The sequence below is a fragment of the Typopeltis vanoorti genome, chromosome 9 (assembly GCF_054136105.1).
Source record: "Typopeltis vanoorti isolate ZY-2024b chromosome 9, IOZ_Tvanoo_1.0, whole genome shotgun sequence".
Classification (NCBI taxonomy): domain Eukaryota; kingdom Metazoa; phylum Arthropoda; class Arachnida; order Uropygi; family Thelyphonidae; genus Typopeltis; species Typopeltis vanoorti.
In genome coordinates this window covers 52415248-52431446 of record NC_143557.1, presented here as the reverse complement: position 1 = coordinate 52431446, position 16199 = coordinate 52415248, and the positions used below count along the sequence as shown (strand labels likewise).

At 32.8% G+C, this 16199-nt stretch overlaps 1 protein-coding gene across 1 annotated transcript in view; it reads right to left on the bottom strand.

The window, feature by feature from the left end:
- Window positions 1-16199, bottom strand: part of NdufA3 (NADH:ubiquinone oxidoreductase subunit A3) — a 47005-nt gene that overhangs the window by 14551 nt on the left and 16255 nt on the right. The window contains exon 2 of the mRNA XM_090398398.1: window positions 11308-11379. Within this exon, the coding sequence (XP_090254524.1) occupies window positions 11308-11379 (72 nt within the window). The remainder of the gene's footprint in view (window positions 1-11307; window positions 11380-16199) is intronic.

Sequence of the window (16199 nt, the reverse complement as noted above, 5' to 3'; positions counted from 1 at the left end):
ATATAATACACATATTTATATAATGCATACAATTTAATATAATTGCATACAATTTAAGAGATAATACTACAATTTTTCACATGTGGTTCAGTTGAGATTCCGATTTATCTCATACTTTGTTACAGTGCACAAGTCATACAGTACAACAATTCATGTGTTATTAGTAGTAATAACGATTTTAGTAATAGTTTACAATCAATTATAGTTCAGTTACACAGAACAGATTACATGATTATCTATATACAGTATATATTTTTTTTTTTCAGTACAGAATGCTAGGAAAATATCTTATTTAAATTGCATAAATAATGATATTAACAATGTGTTTTACATTTTTTTTCACATACATTTTTACAATGATTCACTTTTTCTTAAATCGATTATAATATTTACTTGTTTCTTTAGGTGGCATTTCTGATTTCTTCCTCGAAGCTTTGCAGAGCTTATCTGAGGAAGATAACAGATAGCTGCGGTTTCGTGGTTTTGTTTCTATACCCATTGCAAGCCAGGTGTTGATTTTACAGTTTGTAGGTACGTGCTTGGAAGACTACTACTGCTTGTGCATGGTTTAATTTTTTTTTACAAGTGGGTTGGATTTGGATATGGTGTGTTTGTGTCCTTGTAAGGGTGTTTTTTAAAGGGGATTTGTTATAGGTTTTGTCTGTGTGTGTGAGAGAAAGAGAGAGAGGAATTTCTCTAGTTTTCATTCTCATTATAATATTTATGTAGCACCTTTTTCAGCTCTCTGTAGGTTCCTAGGTTTCTGTTGTCGAACAGTAGCTTGTTTATCATGTCAGGTATGTAGAAGTTTTGGGTGGCTTTGGTATAGTGATTATTGTACTTATATGTTATGTAGTTTGTTGACTGTGGTCTTGTTATCTGATACGCTGTTCGGGTTACTCTATAGGTTGGACTGAAGTAATGTTTTAACATGACTATGTAGTGGCGTAAGTGTTTCATCTTAAATATTTTGTGTTCTATCCATGCTGCTAGCATAAGTGTCGGTTGTTACCAGAATATCAGTTTTATCATTTTATTTTGCAATCGCTTTAACCTGTTAAGTTTGTAGTCTGCATAGAATGCGTATGATGTGATTGCGTATCTTAAATTATTTTCACATGCTTTATAGATCAGTATTTTTGTGTGTGTGTGTGTGTGTGTGTGTGTGTGTCGGGGCAATGTCTTTTAATCTATATAGTTTATATGGCTATTCCACCTTTGATCAGCATCAAAGTGAAGTCCGAGACAGCATGTTGTTTTCACCTGTGCAATGGTTGTGGTTTTAGGATTAGAGCTTTGTGTATAGGAGAATGGATGTCGGATAGCGAGATATTTAATTTCTAGGGGTAGTTTGGGGGTTTTTGAATATCATTAGCTTTGTTTTTCCAGGGTTTATATATATATATGCTGTTTTCGGTTAACCAGTTAGTGATCAGATTGATGTGGTGTTGCATATTTGTGTAAGCAATATTTGCATTGTTGTAAATGGATACTACTGTCGTCTGCGTATTGGAAGATTTTATTTTTTAATGGAAGATGGCTTATGTTGTGCGTGTATATATTAAACAGAATGGGAGATAGAACAGCTCCTTGTGGTACTTCACAGGTTACCAGTACCTCTTTACTGTATGCCGATCCTATATGTGTGATGTGCTTCTGTTTTTCATGTATGCTTTAAACCACTGGAATAGACAACCTCCAATTCTGATATGCGTTAGTTTTGTTGACAAAATTTGTATTAGTGTGTCAAATGCTTTTGTTAGGTCAATGAAAATGACTAATACTATTCTGTTTTTATCCAATGCAGTGTTTATTAGGTCTGTGAAATCTTCCAGGAGTGTTGCTGTTCCTTTATTTTTTTTAAAACCATATTGTGTTTGTGGGTATGATTTGAAATTTTTTCAACATATATGGAGAGTTTGCAATGCATGATGCGCTCCATGATTTGGCTGATTACAGACAATGTGGCGATGGGTCTATAATTACTTATGTTTCTTTTTCCATGTTTATGTATGGGTGTGATTAATGCAGTCTTTAGTTCTTAGTTCACGAAGTGCTGATTAAAGTTGTTTGCCAACTGTTTGACATATTTGGGATTGCAAGTAAAGCTGTGTTTTATTGTTTCTGAGGCAGTGGTTCTGTGTGTATTGTTCAGCATTTCATTAATCAGGTATCAGGTTTCCTTCATGTCATTCTGAGCTGTTGTTAATTTGTTTCTGTAGCAGTTTCTTTTTGTCATTCTAATCTGTGCTGTTAAGAGATTCCGTTTTCTTTTGTATTCAGCTTGTAAAACAATACTGTTTGGCGACTTCTTAAGTTGTTTCCATAGGGCATCTTTTCTTTGTATTTCTATTAATATGTTGTCTGTTATACATGGATTGTTTAGTTTGGGAACATATGTAACATTGTCAGCATCCAGGAATGTGTTAGCAGAGCTCATCTCAGGTGGTATGGTCAGTTAAACAGAATGGGAGAGGAACGATTAGCAAAACAAGTATTCTCTGCCAGGTTGGCAGCAAAAAGACCCAGAGGAAGACCAAGATATAGGTGGATTGATACAGTAAAAAGTGCTTTAGAAAATAGAAATATAAGATCTGATAATGTTGGAGTCTTGACAGGTAACAGATTGATTTGAAGGAACATTGTAGATTGGAAGTTAGTAATGACTTAAATTTTTCATATAGTACTATCATATCCTGTACACTCCTTGAGGGTACATATCAGGAATTTGATGATGCTGTTATATATTTTATTAAATATAAATTTAAAATTATTATATACAGCATCAGCAGTCTAGAGATGCTATCTGTTTTTCTGATTTCGTCGTTTACTATAATTACTTTCGTTTAGGATGCTATTATACTGTTTTGTAGTCTCAGTGAGTTTTATGGGTTCTGGTTCTATGTGTAACTGTAATGCTGTGAAATAATGGTCTGTCAGTTTGCACGTTATGACAGTTGCTGAGTGGCTGTCCCAAATATTTATATGGTCAATGCAGGATGAGGTGATTATATATCCAACTATCTCTTCTTGTGTACATGACTGTTGGATGGGGTTATGTTATATGCTGATAAGAGGTCTAGGTATTGTGCTGTGTTGTTATTTATGTTCCTAATGTTTATATTCATGTCACCTATTATTATCAAGTATTCTGAGATGCCTTCTTCTGTGGTTGAATCTGTTTAATTCATCTAGAAATTTTGTAGTGCTTAAGTTGGGTGGTCTGCATATTGCATTTAATATCAAGGAGTTTTCTTGTTTGATGTTTTTAATTTCGATGCATATGTTTTCTGCAAATTCTAATTTGTTTATTTCTGTTACTTTTAGTTTATGTTTGGTAAATATTAGTATACTACCACCTCATTTAGTGTTTGTCTGCAGTGTTTGTGTTGTTGGAAGTTTGGTATTTGGTAGCCTCTTTGTTTGTTGTAGATACTTCAGTCAGCATTAAGATAACTATGTTGTCTATATCTTCCTTCAGATAAGCTTTTAAGGTCAGCCAGTATTTTTGAATGCATCTGATGTTGATGTGGAGAATAGATAGTCCTTTTTTTGGGGTAGTCACTTGTTTCCATTCTGTTATCGATTTCAGAATGTGGCAGTTGTCATGTTCCGGGGTGATTACATCTGTTTGGTGGTCTGCATTAGGTTGGTATGCTGTTCCCTTCTTTACGCGTTGTCAATGTTCCTTTTAATGTTGTAGCCTGTTGAGGTCATCTACGGATTTTATTTGGATTGGTTTTGCGTCTTGTGTCTTTTTAAGGAATATTTTGGTCATTTATCCATATAAATTGTAATTTTTTTCTGTTTTTACTTTCCTGGTTTGGTAGAATAGTTTCTGATAATATGGCATTAAGTATTAGGACAAGTATATTGGGGTATTGTTGTAGGCTCCATTCAGATCCTTGACTACTGGTTTTTTAATCCTGCTAGCTTCTTTATAAGTGTAATTTTTGTTGGGCTGTTAGTGAGTTGCACCACGATGGGAGGAGAATGGGGATTACTTTCTCTTTTCCTTTTTTGTGGTAATTAATGTACCGACTGGATATCTTTTGATTCTATGGAAGCACCAATTTTCTGGCTTAGTTGTATTACTGTGTCTTTTAAATGTTCCATAGCAATTTCTGGGAGACCATCTATGAGTAGATCATTTTTATACTGCTGCTGGTTTAAGAGTTCGTAGTGTTGTTTTAAATATTTTAGTTCACACACAAACAAATGTCAGTTCAACAAACAAATATCATAGTTCTGTTGTCTCTTTAATTAAGTTATGCTGTTTTTCCATTAGCTCTTTAATGCTGATTTTAATTTCTCTAACGGTCTGTAATATATCTTCTACCAAGCTATTATTAAATTTAATAAATTCCTCATATTGATTGAATTTTTCAGTAATTTGTATGGTATGTTTTTCAAATAGTTCTCCAACAAAATTGATTAAACAGTCTTTTAGGTTTTGTAATCTATTTTCTAGTAATGCAATCAAAGTTGGCTCACCTGGGTTTCTGTTTTTGTATTCTTTGTTTTTCATTTCCTCTACTATTGATTGCCACGTTTATAATAATAATAATATTAAAAAAGTTGGTTAAGGCGAGAATTCGGGAATGGGTGAGTAGAAATATGATATTCTGGGACAGCACAGCTTTGTGAATGGTAGGTCTTCACTTTATTTCACCTTCCCAGAAACTTGGGTTTTTAATTGTGCAGAAGGAAGAGATTGGTCAGAAGAACAAATGCAATTCAATGGGCTTGTAACCTTAATTGATTTGGCTGTAATTTCAAACATATAATTCTGCATATATAACTTTAATGTCTATTTACTAGCTAATCTGTTGCTGTATTAACCTGTCAGAGGGTGTGGAATCAAGGTGCATGAAGGTGACTAGTGGAGCACCCCAGGGCTCTGTACTAGGACTATCAGTCATTAATTTGTACATTAATAATATAGTAGAAGATTTGAAGGGGGACATTCAGTTGTTTGTTGATGATGCAAAACCAGGTTGGGCAATAGTTGATAAAGGTGATGTAGATATCTTACAACATGATTTAAATAAACTGATGAATGCACTTCAGGATGAAAAGATTACACACTTAGTTGGGCTGTTGAGTAGAGTAGAGTGCCGAACTAGTACTATCATATTGATGGTACTAGTTTACAGGAAGCTGATGAGGCTAGGAATCTTGGGGTGATGGTGGATAGAGATTTGAAATTCAGAGGACATATTACAGGAGTCAGCAAAATAGCTCAGAGGACTGCTTGGATGCTGAAGAGCACATTGACAAGTAAAGACAGAGAGGTTATTATTCCTCTTTCTAAAGCTATGATTCAGCCACATGTTGACTTCTGTGCAGAGATATGGTCACCTGTGTTTCCTGGAGATCAAGAGATGGTGAAGAAGATGGTGAGTAATCTGTGGAATGTCAGATTGAGGACAGATTGAGAGTGTGTAAGTTTCAGAGTTTAGCTGACAGGCAGAGGAAAAGGGATATGATAGAAACTTATAAGTTACTAAAGGATTACTATAAGACTGATACAGAAGACATATTTCAATACATGAAGAGTAGGGGGGAAACAAGGGGTTACGCTTGGGAGCTGCCCAAGAGTGTGGCTAAGTTAGTAAGGTGTATGGATTAGGTTCTTTTCTTGCAAAGTGGTGAATAAATGGAATGGATTGCCAGAGGTAGTTGTGAGCACTAACAGTGAATAGGTGTAAGGAGACGTATAATGGGTATTGTGCTGATGGACAGAGTGGGTCTCCCACGATGAATCTTTTGACTCCATGGAGTGCCGATATAAATATAATAATTTACTTGGCACACAAAATGTAGTTTGTCTTGCTAGAGCAGATGCAAATAATTTGAGCAAGCATGAAAATGCAAATAATGTGGCTCCTATTCACTTTAAATCAAGTGTGATACAATTGGAACCTTCCAAGAAATGGATAAAAAGGAAGAAAATCTAGAAGTGGATTAGGAAATTTACACCTAAGAAGGATAAAACTGGTGTTAAATCAGTTTAGAAGAGAAAGAAAGGTAGAAGTAGGTGACCTGGTATTACTTCAAGACAGAAGTGATCAGAAAAGGAAAGGTAAACCAGGAGTCAGAGAATCTGGAACATAGTTTTAGAAAAGATATCTCTCCCATGATATATAAAATTGTGTTGGAAGTCTATTTTGCACTTGGTTAGACTATAATAAATTTAGTTTAATCCTTTATCCAAATGTAAGCAAACAAAGTTTGCACCTGAAAATATCTTCAGAACAAGAGTGGTACTCTTGGTCCACCTTTGCTACGAGTTGCCAAGGGATGTACCACCTTACCTCAGTTCTAAAGATATTTTCAGGCACAAACTTGGTTTGCTTACATTTGGATAAAGGATTAAACTAAATTTATTATAGTCTAACCAAGTGCAAAATAAACTTCCAACACAATTTTATATATCATGGGAGAGATATCTTTTCTAAAACTATAGGATTAAATTAAATTTATTATATAAAATTGTGGATGTTAAGTATCCAAATAGGTTTATTATAGCACAATTTGACAGGCTCAAGAAATATTATTACGATAAGGGCACTGCATTAAAAGGAAATAGTTTAAAAAAATTCATGAATAAACAAGTAACAGAAAATTCTAAAATTTCAGCTAAGTCTAAATGTAATGGTCTGAACATTTTTATAAATACAGAGCTAGATTCAGTAATTCTCAAAGACCATCTTCCACTCATAAGGGAACTTGTAAATTTTGTTAGTAATATTTTTTATTTTAATTCTTAGGGTGGGCCATTATAGGACATCTGTATTAAAATTCAGATATCCCACAAGTTAAAAATATAAAAAGGACTTAAAGTTAAGAAATTCATACTGCTTGGTTTTGTTGCTAGTTAAACATGTCTGTTTATTTATACAGGAATACCTCGTATAGCGCGGTTAATTGGTTCCAAAAAGAGTCCGCGCTATGCAAAACGGCGTTATTCGAGGTCTGTTTGTAATCATCATCCTCATCGAATTCCTGCCATGTACCCTGAAGGGGTATACTGTTTATAAAGGTTTTCAATTTAATATGTTTATTACAAAAATTTAGGATAATAAAAATCTTTAAAATTGAAAAAAAAAATGTTCTTTTTTATTAACTGAATAACAAATAAAGCCTTTTAATCTGATATAAAAGTTGTAGAAAACAAAACAAATATTGCTTCAATTTTAGCATACTGTAATTTACTTTTTACTAAAGTAGTCTTTTAGTGTTCATTGAACCATCCTTGTCTTCTTTGTCTCTTCAAGTACTAGATCTCTGTAGCATTTGATGGCATTATTGAGACTTTGTCTCACTTTGATGCTTTTTTCCAAATTCGGGTCGGGATTTATGAGAAAGTCAGAAGCTTCGTTGATTTTTCTCACAAAAGTTGAAAGGCCAGCAAAGGAAAATTCTTCAACCATGACATCAATTGGAGTCATCTTTGTCTTCTGCTTCATAGGCTCGTTGTTGTTCCAACTCCAAAAGGGTTTTATCATTCAGATCATTTGAATGAGAATCAATACATTCATTCACATTGTTACAATTGAAACTTGTAAAACCAAGATCTTTGCCCATCTGCATAATTTCTGTGTTACAAAAGCAAGAAAGTCCTTTGAACAATGTGACAAGATATTATGCCATACGGCTCTCATGTTGCTTTGAGTCACCTCTTGCTAAGATACATAAATATTTTGAATGGCATCTTTTATGTTAAATTTCTTCCAAAATTCACTCAAAGTCCAAGAATCTTCTTCTGCTGCAGCTTTAATAGCTTGAGCAAAAGTTCGTCTTAAATAATAAGCCTTGAAAGTGGAGATAACGTCTTGATCCATCAGCTGCAGAATTGATGGTGTGTTTGGAGGGAAAAAATGAATCTTGACATTTTCATCTAAGTCAGTCAATAGAGTTGGGTGGTCTGGCGCATTGTCTAATCAAAGAAAAATTTTAAAAGGAATTATTTTTACAATAGCTTTTTAACTTCAGGGCAAAAACAAGTTTTAAATCAGTCTTCAAAAACTGAACGAGTCACTCGCTTTTTTATTCGAACGCCAATGAACAGGTAAATTGTTCTTTGTAAAGCCCTTAAGAGCTCTTGGGTTTTCCACTCTGTACACTAGCAGCGGCTTAAATTTTAAATCACCTGATGCATTACCTCCTAGTAAAAGTGTTAATCGGTCTTTTGAAAATTTTTCCCAGCTTGTGTTTTTTCCTCCTCTGCTAGAAATGTTCGCAATGGCATTCTTTTCCAGAACAAGCCAGTCTCGTCGGTGTTAAAAATTTGATCATCTGTGTAGCCTTCCTTCTCAATAAGTTCCTTCAATTCATTGGGAAATAATTCTGCAGTTTTAGTGTCAGGACTTGCAATTTCACCTTGGATTCGTACGTTATGGAGGCCCATACGCTTTTTGAAATTGTAGAACCACCCATGACTCGTTATAAACGTTTCACTGGTTGTACCTCCTTCATTTTCGCTTTCATTTTCTTTTATTTTGTCATATAGACTTGTTGCTTTTGCCTGGATTATCATTTGACTCAAAGGAATCTTTTTCTAATTACAATCTTCAATCCAGATCATTAGAAGGCGTTCTATATTTTCCATTGTAGAAGATCGATTTCTCGTGATCACTTTTGACATATAAGAAGTGGTGCTCATTCCATGTCGTTTAATCTTTTCTTTGCTCTGAATAATTGTTCATTCGTACAGATGACTCATTCATTGAATTCTCACGTGCTATTTTAGCAAACGAAGCGCCATTCTCGTGACATTTTATGATTTCAAGTTTCTTCTCTAATGTCAACCACTTGCGTTTTGTCTTCTTTGTTTTGTCTCTTTTCACTCATACTTAAATAATAAAAAAATATTAAATACTAATATTATCGTAAATAATAAAATGCCACGGGGAAAGAACGTGTCTACGTGAGATTCAATCGAATAACTACTGCATAAACGTGGCTCTCGACTGTCACTTGCGGTGCCTGGGAGTCGGCGGTCAGGGTTGACAATGTTAGTGTATATAATAATAAAAACCGCGTTAGACCAAAACCCGCGTTGTTCAAAACCGCACTATACAAGGTATTCCTATATATGTTTTAAGATGTTATTCTTTTTTTATTTCTGGCTACTAAAGTCTTACTGAGATGTGAAATAAATTTGTTTATATTAGATATTAGCAAGTAGTTATAATTTCGTATGAGCTGTCAGTTTTGTAATGTTGGTACTATTTGTATGCAGACAAATATTACTTACAAAATGTCAATTATGACAGAAGTGAAAGTCGCTGCTGTATTATTGGAAGTAATTAAATGAGCTTACCTCAGTGTGAGAAGATTTTGAAATGAAGAAATGTTTTTTCTGGCTGTTTCATAATGAAGTTATAATTAAATAAATGTTCCTACACTGTGAAGAAGGAACTCTGTCGTTTCAAGCCCAATGTTAGAAAGCAGTAATGGTGGCACACAATGGCAGACTTGAGTAGAAGTTTCTCAGTTGCATTTCCGAAGAAAGCAAAAAGAACATTACCGAAGGCTGATAAGAGTTTGGCTGTTCAGGGAGTAGACAAAGAATAGAGTAAGACCGAAACTCGAGTTTCTGTATCTTCAATATATGATGACTGGACAGAAATTAGAAGAAAAGTTAGAAATAGAACACCGAGAGAGGATATCCTTGTATAAAGAGATCAGTGTGAAGTTTACTGCAGTCATTAATCCATATAGGATTTTTTTCATTTTATAACTGAAAGGAATATTATTGCTTTACAATTCATATAGAATGGTTCCAGTAAAGTTTGTTTTAGTTAGGATTCTAAGTCTGATAAATGATTTCTAACAGCTGATATGGTTTCAGTTATTTCTTCAGAAGATTTCATATAGAATACAAAGTTGTTGTTCTAAAGTGTTAAAACTGCTGATAAAAGTTTAAGAAGAATGTTGAGACTTTCACATAGAAAGTTAATTCATTCTACTGTGGTGATATTATTTTGAGTAGTTTATTCAGTGGAGCTTGCTGCTACTTTCATATATAAAGTGAAGTTACACAAATGTCTTGGATGAAGACAATATATATTTTCTTCAGTGTTATGTGATTTTAAGATGCAAGAAGTGTCTTCACTTATGTTGTTGTTGTCATGTAGAGAGCACTTGTTTGTGTTAGTCTTTTTCATTGTGAATTCAAGAAAGAATAGAAGTTCTGTAAGAGACTAAGGGTTCAGGTTTTGTCCAGATAGGATAATAACTATTTACTTATGTAACTGAAGGAAGGCTGTATAGCAAATGTATTTTTTAATGTTGTTTGAAGAAGTTGTAGCTTGAAGAATACATTGGGGAATTTTTGTAGATAGTTACGTTGATTTGATGTATATATTTGTGTTATTTGTAAATTAAAGATTTTAATTTTGGTTATAAAGTGTTTTAAGGCTCACTCTCTTAATGGGGTATTAAGGTTATTTAAGAAGTTAAGTTACATATAAGATACCCTCAAATACAAACCTGTGTGCAAAGTTTACTAAGTTTAGTTTGTGTTTTCTTTTTATTCTGAATTTAAGAGTTTTAACCACTCAGAATGTGTGAGGGAGAAAGTAAAAATACATACAATACATAAAATATAAATCCACCCACTTATACCTGGTTACCATAAGTAGGTAACCAGGTATCACAAGTTGTAGCAAACTTTGCTCTAAAGACAAAACATAAAACTTATTTGAAGCCTGACAGAAGTAGCAAAAAATGTGAATCAGAACTTTTGTCATTTACTCTTCTAGAGTACAACAGCTTATTGTAAAGTCAACTGAGTTTTAGTCCTTTTTTTTTTTTTTTTGACAGGAGTCAAAAAAAATTATATAATCTAGAAATTCTGCTGTACAGACTAAACAAAGAACTTTTTAAGCCACTAAAGACTTCCAAATAAGCAGAGAGAGAGAGAGAGAGAGAGAGAGAGATGGTCTTATAAAAGGCAATGAATTCATCTCCAACATAAAGACAATTACAAACATCCATGATCGTATATGATTCAAACCTGGAGCCAGTTGGTTGGAGATAGTAACCACTCAGTCAATCACACTGGTAATATCTGCTGTAAATTATCACTATACCAAGCAAAAACTCTCACAATAATATAATAAAAATAATAATTAAATCTGCTAATGCCTTTTATTCCCCAAAAGGGTAGACAATGCAATTTTAGCCCCATCTAACCTTTGGAGACTAAAGGAGCATCCAATCTCACTATAATAATATGCTCAATAATTATTATCAATATTAATTAAAAATATATAGATAAATCAATGCTATAATAACCTAAAAGTCCCATAACTCCTGATCCAAGAACCTCTGGGTAATAATGCCATGCCCATTTCAATCCCCTAACAGCTTTGAAAAAAAAAAAAAAAAAAAAAATTAATAACTTTATAAAATAATTAATACTTTACTCTTATAAAGTAATAACAATGTTAAAATTATTATTAATTACAAAAATTCAACTCTGGTTTAACTTTAAAATTTTCATTTTAGATAATTTAAAACTATTATGAAAAACTCAGTTTCAATTTCATTTTCAATCTTTAATTTGAAATATACATATTTTCAGGGAATATTAATTAATATAATGAATTCTGTGACATTTAATCCTGCAAGTCCTCAAGAATGACTGAGCTGATGTGTTTGAATTAAAAAGAGAAATAAACTATACTCATTCTAATATCAGAATGAAAATTTAAGTTCCCTGAGAGTGAATGAGTTTAAGGAGAAGTATGATAGGTTTAGTGTATATAATAATTAGCGAGGGGTCTCCCACGATGAGTCTCCAGGCTCCATGGGGGAATACTGTATAATAATATGGAATGCAGAATCTGTTCAGATCATTTAGTTCAAAATGCTCTATCTTCCAGACTAAAGCAGATAACTGGAAGGGACGTTTAATGTAACTCACATTGGTCACTAACAACAAATCATTGTAAAATTATTATACTCATAAAGCAAAGACAAAAATCATATAATGTGCACACAATGAGTGAACTGTTTGCAATCTTAGGTATATAAACACTGATTTAAGTAATGTATAAATATTTTCAAATTAACACATTTTTAGTTATCATTATGAGACTTCCATGAACTCAAAAGATCCATATGAGAGGTACTACTGTCAATACATAGCTTATCAAATGTACCTTCACTGGAAACTCAACTGTTTCCACAATCACCACACTCTCAGGCAATACATGGTGTATAAAAATTCTGCAAAGGAAAGAAATTTATTTATAAACAATGTTAGTTACATTTTCAAATATGCTCATTATGTTTTTCTTAAACCTTCAGAGACATTTGCAGGAAAAAAAGTGTTTCTCCGTATTCAACTAACCATATATATCAGGATTAACATTGTGAATTTTTTCCCCTTTGTTGCTAGATTTATCAGATACACTGATCACTCTCTCCATACGAAAAACCTCACTTTATATATATGGCTTCCATGGATGTCCCCTTGTTGTACTCCTGTGCCCTTCCATTCTGCGAAAAACCTAAAGTAACCAACCCCTTACCAACTTGGAAAAGACTGCAAATTGGAAAAGATTAACAAACTTGGGGGGGAGTAATGAAATATGCTACATGGAACATTAGAAGCATAGCACATAAAGAAGAATTAGATAAAATTTTAGATGAAGAATATATAGAAATTGCAGTTCTTACAGAAACAAAAAAAGAAACTTATATAGGAACAAAAGAAACAACTAATCATATAATATTGAGCAGAGTAGACAAACAAATATGTGCAAAAGCTGGTGTAATGATGTGGATCCATAAATGAATTAAAGCAACAATAACTCATTATACATACTGGAATGAAAGAATATTCGAACAGAAGTATGATTAAAATTAAATAAAGCAAATCTAACAGTTGTTGAAATGTATGCCCTTGAAGAAGAAAAAGAAAATGGTAACTTTTACAAACAAGTACAAGAATACATGAAAAATTAAATTAGACAATATAATTATAGCTGGAAATCTTAATGCCAGAATAAGAATGAAAAAAATTAATAATATAGAAAAATTTAGAGAAACAACAGGAAACAAAAATGACTCATTGATTATATAATGTACAGTATAATAATTTTAAAATACTGAATACATTCTACAAACATTAAAATATGCATAAATATACATGGTATGCAAAAGGACAAAAATCAATAATAGCCAATTTTATAGCAAAAAGTCAGGAGAGGGCTATAAATATAGACAGATCATTACTTAGTGGAGAAAAAATTAAGGTTTCCACAAATTAGTTACAAAAAATAAACTAGAGAAACAAAATCTTATTACAAAATAAGAGTACTAAACAATTTAAGTATAAGAAATTTATAACAACAGAGGTTTAATAATTATTTAGAAAAAATACAACAAAATGAAGATATCGAGAAAGAATGGAATAACAGAGAAGAAATTATTACATCAGCAGCATATTATTATTTCGTGACATCTCCAAGGAATCCGAAGACTCATCGGGTCTTCGGTCATCACTATATAAAACCTCTACTAGCATCATCATCGACATCAACACCATCTACTGCTCACCATCACACCACTAGTATTTTTTGTCTGTAAATTGCTAGAAGTTTTTTCACTTGGTTAGACTATAAATTATATATTTTGTTTAATCCTTTATCCAAGTGTAATTGCGCCTGAAGTATCATCAGGAATGGGACAACTTGTAGTAAAGGTGGTATAACTTCTCATCACTTGTCTTAGTATCCCCTAATGCAAAGCACATCTCCTTGCGGACATGTATAATGCTATGCATTATGGGAAGGGTCACTACTCAGACCAGTTTCGACCTTTATTCAGGTCTCTTCAGTGGGAGGTGATATCAAGGTTGAAGCAATGCAGAATGCATAGTATTATACATGTCTGCAAGGAGATGTGTTTTGCATTAGGGGATACTAAGGCAAGTGATGAGAAGTTAGTCCACCTTTGCACCGAGTTGCCCCAGTCCTGAAGATACTTCAGATGCAAACTTTGTTTGCTTAAACTTGGATAAAGGATTAAACTAAATATATAATCTGAAAATTGCATGTGTTCTGAAAGGCTGATTTGTCTGTACGCAGGATGAAAAACCTGAAGTTCCAGGAGAAAAAACCCTGCTACCTACGTATGAGATAAGCTAACACTCATCTTCAAATTAAAAAATCCATATAAAGATTCCTCCCACCATGATGAGAATTGAACTTAGGCCTTTTCCAATTCAAGGGCACAACATACTGTCGTTCTTCCAATTGCACTATGGAGGTACTAGTCTAGAAAAAATATCATAAAAATAAAAAAATTATGTATATGTTACATTTAAATAAAAACAATAATTGAAAATAAGCTTTTAAAATGGTTAAATAGCAATTAAAAACAAGAAGATAAAATTGAATTTAAAAAAAAAAAAGCATTAGCCAAAAGAGAAACCAGAAAGAACCACGAAGAAAGCTGGGAAAAATTTATATCATACTAGAAAATATATACAAAACAAGACCGAATGCATATAAAATACTAAAGCATATGAATGTAGATATAAAAGAAAATGCAAATATAAATTGTGAAATACATTTAAAAGAATTCTTGGTTACTTTGCAGATCTTTGGAGAGATAATGACAACATAAAAAAAAATTAAACCAAAAATTTACAATATGCTTTAAATTATATCAGGGCTGTCCAACCTTAGGTAATGTCCAACCAAGGGCTGCATTAAAAAAAAATTATTTGAGGGCCACATCCAGAATAATAAATAACAGTAGATGTATTAAATTAGTTGAAGAGTCTGCTTCAAAGAAGAATGCTTCTTTGACACATTTAATATTTGAAAAACACGTGGGTGTATAGTGATGTAAAAACACCAAATAAAATTACCAACATTGAGATTATCAATTAGTGATAGAATTAAAATATCCAATGCACATCCGATTCAAATTGTTATTTTTTCACTTATGAAAATCAAAAACTTGTGAAAAACATAGGAAAAGACTGCAAATTGAAAAAGATTAACAAACTTTGGGGGGGGGGGGGGGTAGTAAAATATGCTACATGGAACATTAGAAGCATAGAACATAAAGAAGAATTAGATAAAATTTTAGATGAGAATATGTAGAAATTGCAGTTCTTACAGAAACAAAAAAAGAAACTTATAAAGGAACAAAAGAAACAACTAATCATATAATATCGAGTAGAGTAGACAAACAAATATGTGCAAAAGCTGGTGTAATGATTTGGATCCATAAATGAATTAAAGCAAAAATATCTCATTATACATACTGGAATGAAAGAATATTCGAACAGAAGTATGATTAAAATTAAATAAAGCAAATCTAACAGTTGTTGGATTTGCTTTATAAAACCCACAAGCGAGCCACACAAAATTGCACTGCAGACCAGAAGCGGCCCGTGTTTCGGACAGCCCTGAATTATATAATAAGAATTAGAGGCATATAATATAATGAAAAAATCAGATAACAACTAAGTAAAATAAAAAATAATAAATCAGAAAAGATGGGATAAACTCCAAACTGTATAAATTTGCAGGAAAGAAATTTTATCAGAGATTATTAAAATTTTTAAAATAAAATATATACAAATGGACAAATACGAACAGAATGGAATACAAGTTTAGTAATACCTATATGTAAAGAAGGGGGGATAAAACTCATCATCATCAAATTCCTGCCATGTACCCTCAGGGGGTATATGAGATATATTACTACATGAAAAATTTACATCATTACTAACTTCCTATCTACAATTTTCCTCCAAATCAGTTTGTTACCTGTCAAATCCTAAAACACACCTCAACTCAATATCACCAGAGTTCAAGATCGGTACTATCAACATAAAAAGCCTGAATGGCAAAGAAATGGGGATAAAACTAAACTTGCCAATTACAGAGGTATTAGTATATTGAATATATGCTAGAATATATTTAGAATATTTAATGAAATAGTGAAAATATAAAGTGAAAAAATATTATTATTATTACATGACAACTCCAGGAAGTCCAAGGACTCATCGTGGGAGGGCACTCCATTCTGCCTCGCTAAATACACCTCACCCTCTCCACTACTACTACTTAATTCTCCTACTACAACAATTGCCATCTACCACCCATCACAGTGGCGTAGCTTGGAGGGGGAAGTCCGCCCCGGGCAGCACTTTTCACGTG